Raw genomic sequence first — 19,196 nt, 5'->3', positions numbered from 1 at the left:
TATGCCACCACGACCCCTCTAGTTATGTTACAGAAACCAGCATTATTTCGAAAAGAACTATGAACTTTCTGTTTCTAGCAATTATATGTCTGATACATTGTACATGTTGGTAACAGTGCAGGCTTCTAGTGTCTGTAAATGATTGTCTTTGCTAGCATTTGCTTTTGTTTTGCTGAAGCAGTTTGTTTATATGTTACTGAATGTTTGTTGCCCAACTGCTACATATATTTGTGGAAGTAAATATCCTTTAGTGTGCAATAAAAACAAAGATGATGTGACTTACCGAACGAAAGCGCTGGCAGGTCGATAGACACACAAACAAACACAAACACACACACAAAATTCAAGCTTTCGCAACAAACTGTTGCCTCATCAGGAAAGAGGGAAGGAGAGGGAAAGACGAGCGGATGTGGGTTTTAAGGGAGAGGGTAAGGAGTCATTCCAATCCCGGGAGCGGAAAGACTTACCTTGGGGGAAAAAAGGACAGGTATACACTCGCGCACACACACACACACACACACACACACATATCCATCTACACATATACAGACACACATATATGTCTGCTTGTGTCTTTGTTTTTAGATATATTTTTCCCACGTGGAATGTTTCCCTCTATTATATTGATATCAGTAATTTGAACCCAACAATTACGTTTGTTATTGTCACTGTTGCATTTCGAAATCTTTTCTGTCGTCTTATTTTCTCTTTCTGTTTTTGCCAGTAGTTTCACTTTGTATTCACCTTCTCCTTTTTACCGTAATCTGCTATACAATTTTATCCCGCCTATATATACTCAATAATACGTAACCCACTTCCAAACCATAACCAAAAAAAATTTTTTACCGCTTTCAACACTACCGCCACTATAAAATCGACCATTTCTAGTTCACAAACAGTTCCTTTCACCTTTTAAACAACCATTTCGGCTAGTTCTAATAACTTTCGCTTTATTTCCATTTCCATTTTTCCCACATCACTGATAATTTTTATCCGCTTCCCACAGGTTTTAACGTCATTATTTCTTTGTCAGACAATTGTTAGCCTCATTTTCATAATCTGCCACCACAAAACCACTCCTTTTAATATATTACACGCAGTTTTTTCGAAATTTTTCCGAATTTCTCCGTCCTTTAACGTGTTTTGGCGGCAACACAACCACCTAACCTTTGTGCACATCGTTGTCTACCAACCCAAGTCCAACATAGCCCAGCTGTAACCAACACCTTCTCGCCTTTTTTCACACCAGATCTCCAGTTACTTTCCAGTCCACCTTTATCTCTCCCCATATATTTTTATTTTCATTTTCATTTCAACCTCTTTTTACACTTTCTACCTTCTAATACCATGTCACCCTCACAACACCCCCACAACGACCCCATTAAGTTTTATTTACATTCCCTCCGCAAACATGCCTTCGCCCTAGCCAGATTACACTCCCATATTCTATTTTCTCAGGCTTGATATATGTCTGCTTGTGTCTGTATATGTGTGGATGGATATGTGTGTGTGTGCGAGTGTATACCTGTCCTTTTTTCCCCCAAGGTAAGTCTTTCTGCTCCCGGGATTGGAATGACTCCTTACCCTCTCTCTTAAAACCCACATCCTTTCGTCTTTCCCTCTCCTTTCCTCTTTCCTGATGAGGCAACAGTTTGTTATGAAAGCTTGAATTTTGTGTGTGTGTTTGTGTTTGTTTGTGTGTGTATCGACCTGCCAGCGCTTTCGTTCGGTAAGTCACATCATCTTTGTTTTTAGATATATTTTTCCCACGTGGAATGTTTCCCTGTATTATATATATATATATATACAAAGATAATGTGACTTACCAAATGAAAGTGCTGGCAGGTCGACAGACACACAAACGAACACAAACATACACACAAGATTCAAGCTTTCGCAACAAACTGTTGCCTCATCAGGAAAGAGGGAAGGAGAGGGAAAGACGAAAGGATGTGGGTTTTAAGGGAGAGGGTAAGGAGTCATTCCAATCCCGGGAGCGGAAAGACTTACCTTAGGGGGAAAAAGGACGGTACACTCGCGCACACACACACACATCCATCCACACATATGCAGACACAAGCAAACATATTTAAAGACCATAACTATATATATATATATAAATACAAAGATGAGGTGACTTACCGAACAAAAACGCTGGCAGGTTGATAGACACACAAACAAACACAAACATACACACAAAATTCAAGCTTTCGCAACAAATTGTTGCCTCATCAGGAAAGAGGGAAGGAGAGGGGAAGACGAAAGGAAGTGGGTTTTAAAGGAGAGGATAAGGAGTCATTCCAATCCCGGGAGCGGAAAGACTTACCTTAGGGGGAAAAAAGGACAGGTATACACTCGCACACACGCACATATCCATCCACACATACAGACACAAGCAGACATATTGAAATATGTCTGCTTGTGTCTGTATGTGTGGATGGATATGGGCGTGTGTGCGAGTGTATACCTGTCCTTTTTTCCCCCTAAGGTAAGTCTTTCCGCTCCCAGGATTGGAATGACTCCTTACCCTCTCCTTTAAAACCCACTTCCTTTCGTCTTCCCCTCTCCTTCCCTCTTTCCTGATGAGGCAACAATTTGTTGCGAAAGCTTGAATTTTGTGTGTATGTTTGTGTTTGTTTGTGTGTCTATCGACCTGCCAGCGTTTTTGTTCGGTAAGTCACCTCATCTTTGTATTTATATATAATTTTTCCCACGTGGAATGTTTCCTTCCATTATATTAACTATATATATATATATATATATATATATATAGGTGACTTTGTGTTTGTTTGTGTGTCTATCGACCTGCCAGCGTTTTTGTTCGGTAAGTCACCTCATCTTTGTATTTATATATAATTTTTCCCACGTGAAATGTTTCCTTCCATATATATATATATATATATATATATATATATATATATATATATATATATATATATATATATATATATATAATGGAAGGAAACATTACTTTTGTGGTTCTTCTGTGGGGGATTCTGGGTTTGAGGGGACCAATATAATGGAAGGAAACATTAGGTGTCTTGACAGTTGTGTCTAAAGTGTCTATGAAACGTGCCGTAGAAGAAACTGTAAATATTAGTGGAACCAGGGACAATGCTGTTGCACTTGATGGGACATGGCAATGTCGAGGGCATCGTTCCTTGAATGGTGTTGTAAGTGATACTTCTCTGGAGAATGGAAAAGTTGTTGATGTTCAGTGCTTATCTAAGTGCTGCCACACCTGCCATGGTGCCCCACTGAAGAACATATTGAACATCAGTGTTCTAAGAATTATGATTGTTACAGTGGAGGTATGGAGTGTGATGGAGCTCTAAAAATATTTCAGAGGTCGGTGCCTGTTTATAATGTTAGATATACGAAGCACCTAGGCGATGGGGACTCTAAAGCTTTCAGTAAAATTAATGAGTTCAATGTTAATGGTGATACTTTGGTAACAAAACTGGAGTGTTGTGGGCATGTGCAAAAGATAATGGGTGCTAGATTGAGGAAGCTATGAAGAGAAATGAAAGGAAAGTTGCTATCTGATGGAAAATCTCTGTCTGGCTGAGGCAGGTTGACAGAGACTGAAATAGACTTTCAGAGTTGTTATGGACTGGCCATTAGACGAACTGCACCTCTGAATGATGTTACAGCAAAGAGAAAAGCTGTATGGGCCACCTACTTTCATAATTTGTCCACAGATTACCACCCTGTTCACGGACTTTGTCCTAAAGGAACAGATTCTTATTGTGGTTACCAAAAAGCAATAGAAAGTGGTCAAATTTATCATCATAAGCATTCTCTTCCTGAGCCTGTTATGAATTAAATAAAACAAATTTTTAGAGACCTGAGTGACCCTGTTTTGCTTAGTAAATGTCTTCATGGGGGCACTCAGAATAAAAATGAAGGTTTCAACCATTGCATATGGGAAAGATTACCCAAGAATATTTTTGTAGGACTAAATGAATTAAAAGTCAGTGTACTAGATGCAGTGATGTGTTTCAATGATGGAGTGATAGGAAAGTTGGAATTCCTGAAAAATTTAGGCATGAAATGTGGCTCTAATAAGGAAGATCACTTGCTTGTGTGTGACAGACAACAGGTGCATGAAGCTGAAAGACTCACTCTTCAAGTTACCTAAGAAGCAAGAAGTGCTAAAAGGAATGCCAAGAGGAAGCTTGAAGATGAAGAACTGCTGCAGGATGAAGACTATGCTTCAGGAATGTTCTGAGGCACAGTTTAATTGGACTCATATGTTCATTCGCAATTTCCCGCATGTTGTATTTTTCAGAATTCAGGTACAAATATCTCCTAAAGTTTAAAAAAGCATTGCTCTAATTTTTTTCTGTAACTTGCAGTAGCCCATACTTCTGTAGTAGACCTAAGCTTTATTGCAGAAGCAACTAAATTATAGAAAAAAATAACATTTTTATTAAGAGAAAAATTATAAAAATCAAAATGTAAAATGTGATATTTTTCATCATTGTAATATACATAATAGGTGGAATTAAATAGGTCTAGTACCTCAGCCATCTGGTAAAAATTTGGTCTCCTTCAAATGTATAACATTGGCATGGTACCTCAATTTGAGGAAACAATTTGTAAAAGAAAATTGCATCAGTTTTTTTGTAAATTTTTAATAACCCTAAGCAGGTTCAAAAATATTCAAAATACTTTTAATTTGTTTAGAAAGTGTGCTACATTTCCTGATATCAACAAAAAGTCTGTAAAACGTATGCATTATAAACAGTGCCTGAAAGAAATAGTTGTAGATTTTTACATAATATTGAGCCAGAAAAGTATCATGTATCCTTAACCCCCCCCCCCCCCCCTCCCCCCCGCCATTCAAGGAGTTGAAGTTGCTCTGTCCAAAACGTGTTGTGTCCATGAAAGAAGTCCTGCAGTCTGCAGATCTTAACTGAAATCAACAAACAAACAATTTTCTTAATCTGAAGGATGTGCAAGGAACAGTAGCACATTTTTTTGAAATTAGACAAAAGAATAAAATGGCAGATATTTGAAATGAATATTTAGTTTTGCGTGTGGTTTTGGTCATATTTTTTGCAGTAACTAATGAATAAATTAAAATAAAAAATTAGCCTGTTAGTCCTTGTGGACATGCCAGAGGAGCAATTCAGACAAATTTCAGAGAGATATCTTTATTAATGTGCCTGCAGTCCATTCCGTCAATTTGAGATACAATTGCTGTATGTGTGTGTGTGTGTGTGTGTGTGTGTCAGAGAGAGAGAGAGTTTATGGGTGTTTTCTACTGTAGAAGAGAAGAAGAAGGCTTTTGGCTGAAAGCTCAAGTATATAATTGTTTTTGTTGTGCATGTCTGTGACACAACATCTCCTCTATATGATGAGTAGCACTATCTTCTCCATAATGATGAGTAGCACTAGCCTCTTCATAATATTGTCATTATTCCAACCTGGTCTTTCCATTCTTTGAAAATGCATTTTAAAACTCTGAGTGTTAAATGTTAAAAAATTGTGGGTCATATGGCTTTTTTGCTGTCACATTAGTATTCATCAAACTAAAATCCACAAAAAAGTCACTTTCATTTGAAAAAGTTGTTTCAATGTTCCTCTACACGACTATGAAGTAATATAAGTTAGCCATGGAAAAGTCATTACCCATTTGAAACGATCCACAATATCTTTGTGCATTCTTTAGCATCAAAGGAGGAAAACTGTTGTTTTACCAAGCATGGTAAATATAACAGGCAGACCAAGAATTTGAAGTGTGCTGTCTACGTACTTTACCTTTCAGCTTCACAGTCCTCAGTTAGCAGGAGTCTGAAGATTTTAATTAAATAGCATATTTGCATGAACATTAGAGCACATTGTGATCAAGCAACATTTGAAGCAGTAGCAGCCATAGACTTGCAGAATACTCTAATTTGAAATTTTGTGATGACGGACATTTATATTGCAGCAGCGCGCACCATTACATGCTTTTGGTAATTAATAAGATAATTTTAGCTTTAATCACAAAATATTCATCATTATAAACTCTTTTATGTCAGCCTTAAGCTACACATGGTCTCCACAGAAAGTGCAAAATGTGTGGCCCATTTCTTATGCACTCAAACCACATGAGCAATGTGTAGTATAATGTAAGGCTGACCTCCCTCTTTCCATTCACTAGGTTTCCTCTTCTTCTCACCCCACAGAAAACTAAAGAGAGGAAAGAAGGATGGGTGATTAATGTGTGGTCTTTGACATGCATAAACTGATAGAATTTTACATGTGTTACCAGGATGCATGTCTTTGTTAACATGTTTTTACCACCAGCTTATTACATAATTTGGGCAGTAGATTAAAACCACTTGACTGATGAATGAAGGATCATGTTGCGAACTTGTATGCAAAAATTCTCCATAGTGAATGGACATGAATGTACACGCAATTCGCAGCAGTGTTGAAATCTGAGGAAAAACACACATAATGATATATTCTCTGAAATGTCTCCCCTCCCAAGAGTTGCATCTGAAAACTGACTTATTCTGCTTAAACTTTCTACCTACTTGTCATGACTTTCAATTACATTGTATTTATTTTTGCCAGACACTCAACTGTTTACAGTTCACTAGTAAAGTTCTTACAGCACTCATGCAGGTCAAGATGTTTACTTAATCTGTATGGACAAATGTGTAAGATATTTTTTTCAAAAATATATGTCACCATTGTGCTAATGTGAACTTGAACAAAGTTTGATAGAATTAGACTAAACAAATGACTCATTTTACTTTTTTAAACATGTGTTTTTAAACTGAACTTCTTTTTACATCTCTTTTAAATGTATTTTATTTGGGTTGTAGCTGTATTGAAGTTCGATGAAATGTTACTAAAGAATAGTGAATGTCAAATGGAAGACAGTGAAATTATGCCGCCTATGCCTATGATGATGCTAGAAAACAACTTCACACTTCCAAATATTTATCAGTCTTCTTCAGCTATACGATCTGTGCCTCAGTAAGTATATTTTTAATCTATAGAAACTGCTTGAGATTCCTTCACATTATTCAGTATCTCAAATTTTGTTGTGTAATTTTTTTCAGTCCTGCTTCATTTAACGACTGGATGCAGCTTACCATGAATTCAAAAACTGCTGTCTTACCTCAGAGGCCACCATCCCCTACAGAACCAAGGCAAGTACTGTATTTTTTTTTTTCAAATATCAGCTTCATCTATAAAGTACAAATTATATGTGAATGTTGTTGTTGTGGTTTTGAGTCCAAAGACTGATTTAGTGCAGCTGTCTATGCTGCTCTATCCTGTGCCAGCCTCATCATCTCCGAGTAACTACTGCAACCTACAGCCTTCTGAGTCCGCTTATTGTATTCATCTCTTGCTCCCCCTCTATGATTTTACCCCCCACCCCACCCACTTCCCTCCAGTTGTAAATTGGTGATATCTTGATGCCTCAGAATGTGATCTATCAATTGATCCCTTCTTCTAGTCAAGTTGTACCACAAATTTCTCTTCTCCTCAGTTCTATTCAGTACCTCCTCATTAGTTATGTGATCTACCCATCTAATCTTCAGCATTTTTCTGTAGCACTACATTTCAAAAGTTTCTAGTCTCTTCTTTTCTAAGCTGTTTATTGTGCATGTTTCACTTCCATACGTGGCTACACTCCATACAAATACTTTCAGGAAAGACTTCCTGACAATTAAATCTATACTCAATGTTAACAAATTTCTCTTCTTCAGAAACGCTTTTCTTGCCATTGCCAGTCGAGGTTTGGTATCCTCCCTACTTCAGCCATCATCCATTATTTTGCTTCCCAAATAGCAGAACTCATTTACTACTTAAAGTGTCTCATTTCATAATCTAATCGCCTCAGCGTCACCTGATTTAATTTGACTACATTCCATTATCCTTGTTTTGCTTTTTTTTATGTTCATCTTTTATCGTCCCTTCAAGACACTGTAAATTCCATTCAACTGCTCTTTCAAGTCCTTTGCTGTCTCTGACAGAATTACAATGTCATCAGCGAACCTCAAAGTTTTTATTTCTTCTCCATGGATTTTAATACCTACTCCGAATTTTTCTATTGTTTCCTTTACTGCTTGCTCTTGCTCAATACACAGATTGAATAATGTTGGGGACAGGCTACAACCCTGTCTCACTCCCTCCTTAACCACTGCTTCCCTTTCATGTCCCTCGACTCTTTTAACTGACATCTGATTTCTGTACAAATTGTAAATAGCCTTTTACTCCCTGCATTTTACTCCTGCCACCTTTGGAATTTGAAAGACAGTGTATCAATCAACATTGTCAAAAGCTTTCTCTAAGTCTACAAAAGGCTATAAATGTAGGTTTGCCTTTCGTTAACCTATCTTCTTTTGGAAGTCGTAGGGTCAGTATTGCCTCACGTATTCCTACATTTCTCCAGAATCCAAACTGATCTTAGCCAAGGTCGTCTTCTACCAGTTTTTCCTATTTTCTGTAAATGATTCATGTTAATCGTTTGCAGCTGTGACTTATTAAACTGATAGTTCGTTAATTTTCACATCATTCAGCACCTGCTTTCTTTGGTATTGGAATTATTATATTCTTCTTGAAGTCGGAGTGTATTTCGCCTGTCTCATACGTGTTGCTCACCAGGTGGAAGAGTTTTGCTGTGGCCGGCTCTCCTAAGGCTATCAGTCACTCTAATGGAATGTTTTCTACTGCCAGGGCCTAGTTTCAACGTAAGTCTTTCAGTGCTTGTCAAATTCTTCACACAGCATCATATCTCCCATCTCATCTTCCTTTACATCCTCTTTCATTTCCATAATATTGTCCTCAAGTACATCTCCCTTGTACAGACCCTCTATATACGCCTTCCACCTTTCTGCTTTCCCTTCTTTGAATATGAAAATGATATCACGTCACCATATTTTTGAAATATTTGAGGGATGGGTAGACTCATAAACAGGGACTTAATATAGCAGTTCATCTTATGAGCTTGTGATTTCAGAGTACATAGACTCACGTCCACATTTTCATAGCAGTAGAGTTTGACTTGGATGACTAATTGGGGTGGGTGTCTGGTGTTAAGTGAACTGGTAATTGGTCAGAGGAAGTGCAGGTGAGAGTTATTAGACATGAAATCAGAATTAAAGTGAGTGTGTCAGACTGAGGGAGTGGGAGGGGGCAGGCAAGAAATGAACTGTGAACAGGGCAATTGGTATAAGATAGGGACTAAAGAGGATAGAGATGAGGAGGATTTTGAGACAACAAAATACTGAAGGCACATTTTCAGCTGGTGCAATTTCAAGAAGTCATGTTGGGAGGCAGATGGCATAGGTTTTTAAGCAGCCATTAAAATTGACCTATTGTGCACAATCAGATTAATTGCAAAAACAACCACATTTAACAAAAATTAACTATATTGCACTAAACAACGTGTTTTGCTGTTGAGTGGTCAAACTTCTCCTTGGTTGCAGTGTTAATGCCATCTACCTTCCTGTGAACAACCCACGTGCCTATAGCCTTGCTGAAATTAAATATTACCTTCCCTAATATCCTGCAGACTCCAAGTCTACTACTTCAGTCCTTACACTTATACTTGCCGACATTAAATATTTCCTTCTCTAATATCCTCCAAACTCCCAGTCTACTACTTTATTCTTTACACTTACCCATGATGACTATTTCTTTTGCGAGGAAGGGATATAAACAAATGTGTAATATGTCTGTGGGCACCTGCATGGGACTCTCATATCCCATGTTTATGGTGTGTCTATGGAACTCTTCCTACTAACTCAAAATCCTAAACTACTCATATCGTTCATGTTCATTGGTGATATCTTCATGAAGCAGTGAGGGCTAAGAGACATTGTTGTCATTTATCTACAGCCTTAAACTTTTCTCTCCTTTTCTGTTTCATTTGGTTCTTTTCAGCTCCATGAGTGATTTACCTGGATATTTGCCTTCTGTGCTTTCATTCCTCCATCCATATGAAATCCACTAACCATCACCAACACATACAGTTCAATAACTACTGCATACCTCACCCTGAAAAGTCTACTGATATCTGTAGACAGTTTTACTGCTACTTAAATGCAGGTGCAGTATGTAGATGTCGAGCACTTTTTTTCTGACGCAATCACAGATGTGTTGTAACTGATGGGGACCACAAGTTTAGGCATGCTTTGAGAGGTATTTCACTCAAGTTTTATGTGATCACACCCATTGTTAGTGATGTTTTGTAAAATCGAAACATCAGTGAAACAGTAAACCATTCCATCATTAGGCAGATCTAAAAAACTGATAGATACCACTAACCTGTAAACAATAATCAGACAAACTTGCCAACTGACATAGAGGACTTCTGCTGCAGCTGACGTACAGAGGCCAGTGATAGAATGACATACCAAGATGTCATACAATTTAGATTTCATGGTCGCTTTGGTGCCCAACATTGACCACGAGAATAAATGTACATTGTCAGTATAGTGCAAATATGGAACATAGGGAAATGAGAGACAGGACAACCAGCCACAGAATAGAATAAAATCACTACTGTACTGAATGGAAGGGTTATAAATGATGAGTCACAGGTGGCAGATATATTTAGCAGTCATTTCTTAAATATAGTAGAGAGTATAGGGACAAACAGTTCAAGAGAAGTACACAACAGTATGTTTGAAAAGCAACTCCCATAAAATTCAGTCATATGAAAGTATCACTAAATTCTCCTTCTGAAATTAAGAAAATTATACATTCTCTCAAAATTAAAAGTTTACCTGGTTTTGATGTCATTTCCAAGAGAGTTCAACACACTTGTTGCCACACAATAAGCCCATCTTATCTGTAATATGTAATGCATCACTAATTCAGGATGTTTTTCCAGAGAGACTGAAGTGTGCCATTGTCAAACCTCTATTTAAGAAACATGATAGGAGAGAAGCCAATAATACTGATGTGAAGGACATGGTCAATCTAGAAAGATGACAGAATGTGAGGACCAAGGAATCGTCAGAGGGGCACTCAGAACTCCAGATTCATAATTATCATCAGTCCAATGTGCGAATGATGCTTGAGTGACTACAAGGACCATTATTAGGCAGCTCACAGAAAGGGGACTGAGCTCACAGCACCCCTTGTGCTGACTACCATTGACCACTGTACACCATCAAGACCGTTTGGAGTGGTGCTAGGCACATTCAGCCTTGAATCTCATTGAATGGTGTAGAATTGTCTTCAGTGATGAGTTCCATCACAAACTGAGCTCCAATAAGAAGTGAAGACATGTCTGGAGATGCCCTGGACAGCAGTGGGATATCAACCTGACTGTTACCTGCCATATGTTCCAGCAGTGAGGAGTGATGATCTGGGGTGCTGTTTTATTTCATAGCAGGACCCCTTTGGTTGACATTGCAGCACCCTTATAGCACAGTGGTACATCAATGACATTCTAAGCCCCATTTGTTGATCTTCATGGCAAACCATCTTGATAATGCCTGCCTGCACATGGTGGGAGTGTCTACTGCTTGTCTTCAAGCTTGCCGAAGAATATCTTGGTCAGCATGATCACTGGATCTCTCATGAATTGAGGACATTTGGAACATTATGAGCAGGGCCCTACAGTCGACTCAGGATTCTGATGATCTACTGTGCCATTTGGACAGAATTTGGTATGATATCCCTCAAGAGAACATCTAACAAATGTATCAATCAGTGCCAAGCTGAACAACAGCTCGCATCAGGGCCAGAGGTGGACCAATGCATTAATCACTTGCTCAGTTTGTGAAATTCTTTCTCTTGAATAAATCATCGAATTTTTTTGAAATTGTAATCATTTGTTTATCTCTATGGTTACATTACATCTACTGCATCTACTAATTTTTATCCTATTCAGATAATTTCTTTGTGGTGCATCTTTTTTTTTCTATCTTAGAGTGAATCAGGCTAAAGTAAATTTTTCACAGAGCGGCAGCGTAGCCTTTTCTGTGCTTCTGTCTGCAAAGGAATGACAGTAGTTCTAGTAATTGGCTGGACTGATCTCAGATGCCTGTATCGAACCTTGTTCATCATCTTTGGAGTAAACTAAAGAATCTCATCTGTCCAGGTCAGTCCCCCAAAAATGAATGATGCACCTTGCTTTTGGAAGAAATGAAACAAATTTAACTCTTGGTGATTAGTTGTAAATCTCCCTGATGATTAAATACTGTAATAGAAATACATTATGTGATCAAAAGTATTTGGACATCTGCACACCCCCAAAAACATTTTTGCATATTGAGTACATTGTGCTGCCACCTACTGCCAGGTACTCCATATCAGCGACCTCAGTAGTCATTACACATAATGAGAGAGCAGAATGGGGCACTCCGCAGAACTCATGGCCTTCGAACATGGTCAGGTGATTGAGTGTCACTTGTGTAATATGCCTGTACAGGAGATTTCCACACTCCTAAACATCCCTAGGTCCTCTGTTTCCAATGTGATAGTGAAGTGGAAATGCGAAGGGACACATACAGCACAAACGCGTACAGGCTGACATCGTCTGTTGACTGACAGAGACTGCCGACAGTTGAAGAGGGTCGTAATGTGTAATAGGCAGACATCTATCCAGACCATCATATAGGAATTCCAAACTGCATCAGGATCCACTGCAAGTTCTATGACAGGTGAGAGGTGAGAAAACTTGGATTTCATGGTCAAACAGCTGCTCATAAGCCACATATCATGCCAGTAAATGCCAAATGATGCCTCGCTTGGTGTACGAAGCATAAACACTGGACGATTGAACAGTGGAAAAATGTTGTGTGGAGTGACGAATCACAGTACACAATGTGGCGATCCGATGACAGGTTATGTTAGGCAAACACCTGGTGAACATCATCTGCCAGTGCGCATAGTGCCAACACTAAAATTCGGAGGTCGTGATGTTATGGTGTGTTGCGTTTTTCATGGAGGGGCTTGCACCCCTTTAAGCACCTTCTTGCTTCCCACTGTTGAAGAGCAATTCGAGAATGGCAACTGCATCTCTCAACATGATCGAGCATCTGTTCATAATGCACGGCCTGTAGTGGAGTGGTTACATGACAATAACATCCCTGTAATGGACTGGCATGCACAGAGTCCTGACCTGAATCCTACTGAACACCTTTTGTTTTGGAACACCGACTTCATCAAGGCTAAGGGTGGGCTAACACCATATGGAATTCCAGCATTACCGATGGAGGGCGCCACAAACTTGTCAGTCATTTTGAGCCAGGTGTCCTGATACTTTTGATCACATAATGTAAGAAGAATTTATAAACCATCAGTAAAATGGCAGATCTGTTTAGTGTGAACAGCAGTAAGGTATCTGGACACTGTTGGAACATAGTGTACATTTCACATCATTTTGGTCACTACAAGTTTGCCTTTGTCTTTAAAAATCATAGAGCTAATAATATGATTCTGATTGATTCGGTGAAAGATCATAGATTTTTACAGAAAAAGGGCATTTAAATGTTCTGCAAGTATGATAAGGAAACGTAAAGGGCTACTATACACACCGTACTGAAGTGGTGCTTCAATCATCATCTGTGTATTCACCTACCACAACACTGCAAACCTGCTGCTACTGAACAATATACTATATTGCAGCTGGTCATTCCATTTTTTTTAACTGTCAAATTCTTAGCTTAAATGATGATGTTCTTTGAACGATTATCAAGGAAGCTGTGGAAATACAATTTCAGGTGATTCATTTAATTGTGATGATATGTTACTGTCTCTAGAGACATTCTACCCGACCATCTCCTTAATTCACCCCAAAAGAAGACTTCTCACTGCAGTCAAGACCACTGACAACAACATATATTATTATTAATAGTAAAGTATATCTAAAAACAAAGATGATGTGACTTACCAAACGAAAGCGCTGGCACGTCGATAGACACACAAACAAACACAAACATACACACAAAATTCAAGCTTTCGCAACAAACTGTTGCCTCATCAGGAAAGAGGGAAGGAGAGGGAAAGACGAAAGGAAGTGGGTTTTAAGGGAGAGGGTAAGGAGTCATTCCAATCCCGGGAGCGGAAAGACTTACCTTAGGGGGAAAAAAGGACGGGTATACACTCGCACACACACACATATCCATCCACACATATACAGACACAAGCAGACATATTTAAAGACAAAGAGTTTGGGCAGAGATGTCAGTCGAGGCGGAAGTGCAGAGGCAAAGATGATGTTGAAAGACAGGTGAGGTGTGAGTGGCGGCCACTTGAAATTAGCGGAGATTGAGGACTGGTGGGTAACGGGAAGAGAGGATATATTGAAGAGCAAGTTCCCATCTCCGGAGTTTGGATAGGTTGGTGTTGGTGGAAAGTATCCAGATAACCCGGACGGTGTAACACTGTGCCAAGATGTGCTGGCCGTGCACCAAGACATGTTTAGCCACAGGGTGATCCTCATTACCAACAAACACTGTCTGCCTGTGTCCATTCATGCGAATGGACAGTTTGTTGCTGGTCATTCCCACATAGAATGCATCATAGTGTAGGCAGGTCAGTTGGTAAATCACGTGGGTGCTTTCACACGTGGCTCTGCCTTTGATCGTGTACACCTTCCGGGTTACAGGACTGGAGTTGGTGGTGGTAGGAGGGTGCATGGGACAGGTTTTACACCGGGTTGTTGCGAAAGCTTGAATTTTGGGTGTATGTTTGCGTTTGTTTGTGTGTCTATCGACGTGCCAGCACTTTCGTTTGGTAAGTCACATCATCTTTGTTTTTAGATATATTTTTCCCATGTGGAATGTTTCCCTCTATTAATTCATATCCTTAATTATTAATAGTAATTTAGATGAAACTGCTCATAAGTCGTGTGTGTCAATGCATGTCAGAAAATGAAATAAATATACCAATGTAACAGTCATGGATAACATATCTATTACTATATTGAGGATACAAACCATATATTGTGGTGCCCATTTGTCTTCACATTTTTAGCATCTTTCATGTATTCTAATCCAATCTTCACACTTCATTGCTGACAATCGTAAATTTTTAATGTATTTGAAACACATTTTTCGTAATCAACAAGCTTTGCAATATAAACAACTTACAATTTTAAGAAATATAAGATGTGAACTGGCATATAAACTAAAGAAGGTTTAGCTAGTGGTTGCCAGCAAATTTCATGATAGGAAAGTGTCTTTTCCAGTGTCCTTCAAAATACATTTAGTAGAAAAAGATATTGCTTTAGAAATTCTATTTGTAGGAAGGTGTTTTCTTTGTATGATAAATGGAATTCTCTACTAAAACTACACTATGTTATTATCAATTTGCATGTATTTATGTTTCTCACTATGTAAAGCAGTATATTTCTTTGGTGATATACAGAGTTATATGATACATGATGGGTAACTTTGTTCTGCAGTTTTCTTTCTGGGGTGCAACATGCTGATATCGACAAAGGGCCACCCACCATATCAAACGAGAAATTTCATGAAGATTGTGAGTCAAATGATGAACTGAGAGTCTGTAGCTTAAGTGAAATGGAAGCTGAGAGTGTGGCTTCAGAACTTACTCGAATGTGTGTCAGCGATGAAGAAGATAAACAAGGCCTCGAAGTGCCTTTTCCAAGTTCCAGTACTGCGGGTCTTTCGTAAAAGACTGTGGACTTTGTATGGTGAAATTAGCAGTGTCATTTGGTAAGGAAAAAAACTTACTAGAAATGTTTCACATATTTGATAGTGAAGACAGTGACAAAGTGTTTCAACTTGAAAATAGCCAAATGTCACAAATATCAGATTTTTTCATTTGGTGTGAAAGCTTTTGCCGAGATATATTACATATTTTGTTAACATGCACATGTTATGGCACTGAAACTCAATATATCATCTTAGCAAATGAATATATTTATCACGGATTCACTATTTTTTAAAAATATATTATTTAGCACTGAGAATTCTGATATTTTTAAGTTCAGGAAGTAGATATATAAGGATAAAGTACAAAGAACTCTTGTGCAAAGTGCTCAAAATATTAGGCAGTTTTGTTGTTAGTAATGCAGACATTGGCAGCACTTATCAACTAACAATAGTAATGTATCACACATGTCCAAAATGTAGTAACAGAAAGAACTTTGAAGGTAATAAATTTCCTCGTTCTTATTCTTTTACATGCTTAACATATATCTCTTGTATCTGTTAAAAATGTTTATTATTCAGGAATAAATGTAACAACTCCTGGATAGGAAAAGCACTGAGTTATTGAAAGGCAAGTAAACATCACTGAGAATTTTGTTAGGTTTCAGATGAATCCTTTCTTGACCTATAGTGCAAGCACTCACTCGTGTGTACATGCACGTGCGCGCACCCACACACACACACACACACACACACACACACACACACACACACACACACACCAGGTAAACTGCAGTGGCAGCTCTTAGCTGGGGCTGTGTAGTAGTACTGGTCTACATGTAATTGGTAATTGTGAAGTAAGATTCATCTGATAACTAGCATAGTTTCTCAGTTTTATTCATGAGTCTTTTGACAGCTACACACTTATATTGTTTGATGAGCTGTTACTTCTGCCTATAAATCATTTACACCTTACCAGGATCTCCCATTAACATGTTTAGAATATTTGTTTTTCTTAAATATCTACATCTGCTTTGGTTGTTTGCCAGTGGTAGTACTACTACAGGCTCACCAGAAAAAACAACAGTCAACCCCAGTTTACCACATATTAGAATTTGTCCCTAAAAGTCCAACAAATAGTCTATCATACTCATTTGTTATAGAAATAGTATTAAACCACCATTTGCCTCATTGCAAATACAATCACAGTTCAGGTAGCTAACATACTAGCAATATGTATGAGCTAGTTGTCACCACCAATGGACACATTATCAGATGTTGATCAGTTACACTGCATATGACATTGAACGTAGTGGAAAACAACTGGGACATGCCCATTATTATTTTCCTACAGACAAGTTATCTTACAGCACTTGTTGCTCTTTAATGTAATCTGAGCAAGTGAAGTTTATATGTAATGTATTACTAAATCCATTTGTTGCTCAATGACTCACCTGAAAATGCGGATCCAAGCTACTTTTCATATATAGCTATGACTCAGCTGATGTATTTTGCTGATTTTTTATGTAGAAATTCTAAACGAAATTTAACTCAGAAATGATTTTATGAACATAAAATTCCTGTTTATTTATCAAAAATGTCTTCTCCTAGGATGTTTTCCAACAGTAACAATGTACGAATTAACTGGACAAGAAGTTTTCATGCTTTGCTTGTGCCCTTAATTACCATTTATGTAAAGGGATCTTGCCTTGCAATGTATAATTTTACTGAAATGCCTTTTATCAAATAAATTACAAGTATGTAGCAATTAATATTTGATACATTAATAGAACATAGGTATTTTCAGTTGGTTCTGGGTATCAATAGATTAAACTTCTGATGAATTTGTTTTAATTGTTTATTGTAATGTATAGACATTTTCTTATTTTATTACAGCTTAAGCATCCAACAGATATTGATAAAAACTGCAGTAAATATTAGCAACATACAATTTAGGTGTCTAGACAGTAAGAAAAAAAAGCAATAGTGTGTTCTTATGCTAGAAAACTTGCTTTTAAAAATTGTATTTTGTGTCAGAAAGTAAGATGTTCAGTATTTAAACTTAGGTTAAATAGTGTGGTGTGTGTGTGTGTGTGTGTGTGTGTGTGTGTGTGTGTGTGTCTGTCTGTCTTGGTAGTAACTGATCATCTGTTTGGTTTTTGTTCTGTCCTCCAAGTGAATCTTTGAAAGCTTACATTATTTTATTACAGTTGATTAAATTGTTACTATGTTTCTCATGTCACATGTTATTTTCTTATTGCTTTTTCTGTCTGTCATTAATGTTTTATGTTGATACATCTAATAGCCAAAGTATTAAAATTTTGTCCTGTGTGTTTCATGTTTTAGATTGAGTATGAGACTAATTGAAGAACAGAAGTTTCAGTAAAGCTACTGTGTTCAAGTTTGTAATTTTATACTTATTATTACTGAAAAGAGTTTCGAAAATGATATGTCACATAGGTATATTATGTGTGTGTCAGAATAAAGATGACCCTTACTATATCACTACATCATTCTGTTATTCTCATTGTTTTTAATATTAATACAAAAAATTTGAAGTAGCATTATATTTATAACTGGATGAATATGAAATTTGTCAACTTGGTGACATGTAGACTTCTAACACAAACAGCATGATACCAGTGAACTACTAATGACAGACTGAAACTTCTACTACATCTAATAATTTCATTGCACTCAAACTCTTTTAAATGGCATGTTGAGTACTGTAATGGTAACAGCCAGACAAGACCATATCATTTTGCACTACAATTTAAAAAATTTGTTAATCAGGTATCAACAGTTAATTTTGACAATACTACATGGTCAAGTGTGTAGTTCACAGAAGAATAGTTGTCATTTTTCAGGTAACATTATTCATAAAAAGTGGAAATTTTGTGAGAAGGGAAATCACAAGTTTTGACTTAATTTTTTTTACAAATTTAACTTGGGAAGAAGTTCATCTGGTCTAATTTTTCTGTTTGCATTTCATTTCAAGAGCATGTAAATGGCCACTGCAACCAACTTAAAAAATATTCTTGACCAATTGTGTCATGAACTGTTAAAAGCATAAGTTGAAAATTCTACATAACTTATAACTTTCGCTGATTGACGTTTTGTTAGGATGTACAATGTAGCAAATGGGTTATCAATTTTTAAAATAATGTTTACTGTTTTCCCTATTATTGTAAAGTTTTGTTTCCTACAACAGAATTTTATCAAATATTTTTATTAGTATAGATACACATTGCCACTATAATGTTATGAGCTTATGGTAAAAATTTGAAATGTGTAGCTAGAATTTTATGGAAAGTAGGCCACATATAACAGAAAATAAAGTTTACCAGAAACAGAAGTAAAAAATAAAAAATTATAGCTACAAGGATAAGAAACAGCTAAAATACATCACCCCTGCAATCCTTGTTATCTTTCTATGCCACCCAATTTTAATTTTCTTCTCTTATTTAATGATTTTGTCTGCTCTTGATATTTCATGGTTGTCCAAATCTTCCAGAATTGTTGGTGTATTACAGCTGTAGGGCTTTGGATTGAGACTCCTAGTTATGTTGGCATGACAGAGTGTGGAGTGCGGTGGAGCAGGCAAGATGT

The 19,196-nt window shown here is 37.4% G+C and overlaps 1 protein-coding gene across 2 annotated transcripts in view; it reads left to right on the top strand.

The window, feature by feature from the left end:
* The window catches only part of LOC124775108 (protein timeless), a 384,357-nt gene extending 366,262 nt beyond the window's left edge, over positions 1-18,095 (top strand). For both annotated transcript variants that reach the window (XM_047249934.1, XM_047249936.1), the window contains 4 exons: positions 6,825-6,978; positions 7,065-7,154; positions 15,377-15,650; positions 17,934-18,095. In XM_047249934.1, the coding sequence (XP_047105890.1) occupies positions 6,825-6,978; positions 7,065-7,154; positions 15,377-15,608 (476 nt within the window). In that variant the 3' untranslated portion in view covers positions 15,609-15,650; positions 17,934-18,095. The remainder of the gene's footprint in view (positions 1-6,824; positions 6,979-7,064; positions 7,155-15,376; positions 15,651-17,933) is intronic.
* Positions 18,096-19,196: the final 1,101 nt, after the last annotated feature.

Source organism: Schistocerca piceifrons, chromosome 2 (assembly GCF_021461385.2).
Source record: "Schistocerca piceifrons isolate TAMUIC-IGC-003096 chromosome 2, iqSchPice1.1, whole genome shotgun sequence".
Classification (NCBI taxonomy): Eukaryota; Metazoa; Arthropoda; class Insecta; order Orthoptera; family Acrididae; genus Schistocerca; species Schistocerca piceifrons.
This window is presented reverse-complemented; position numbering and strand designations above follow the sequence as displayed.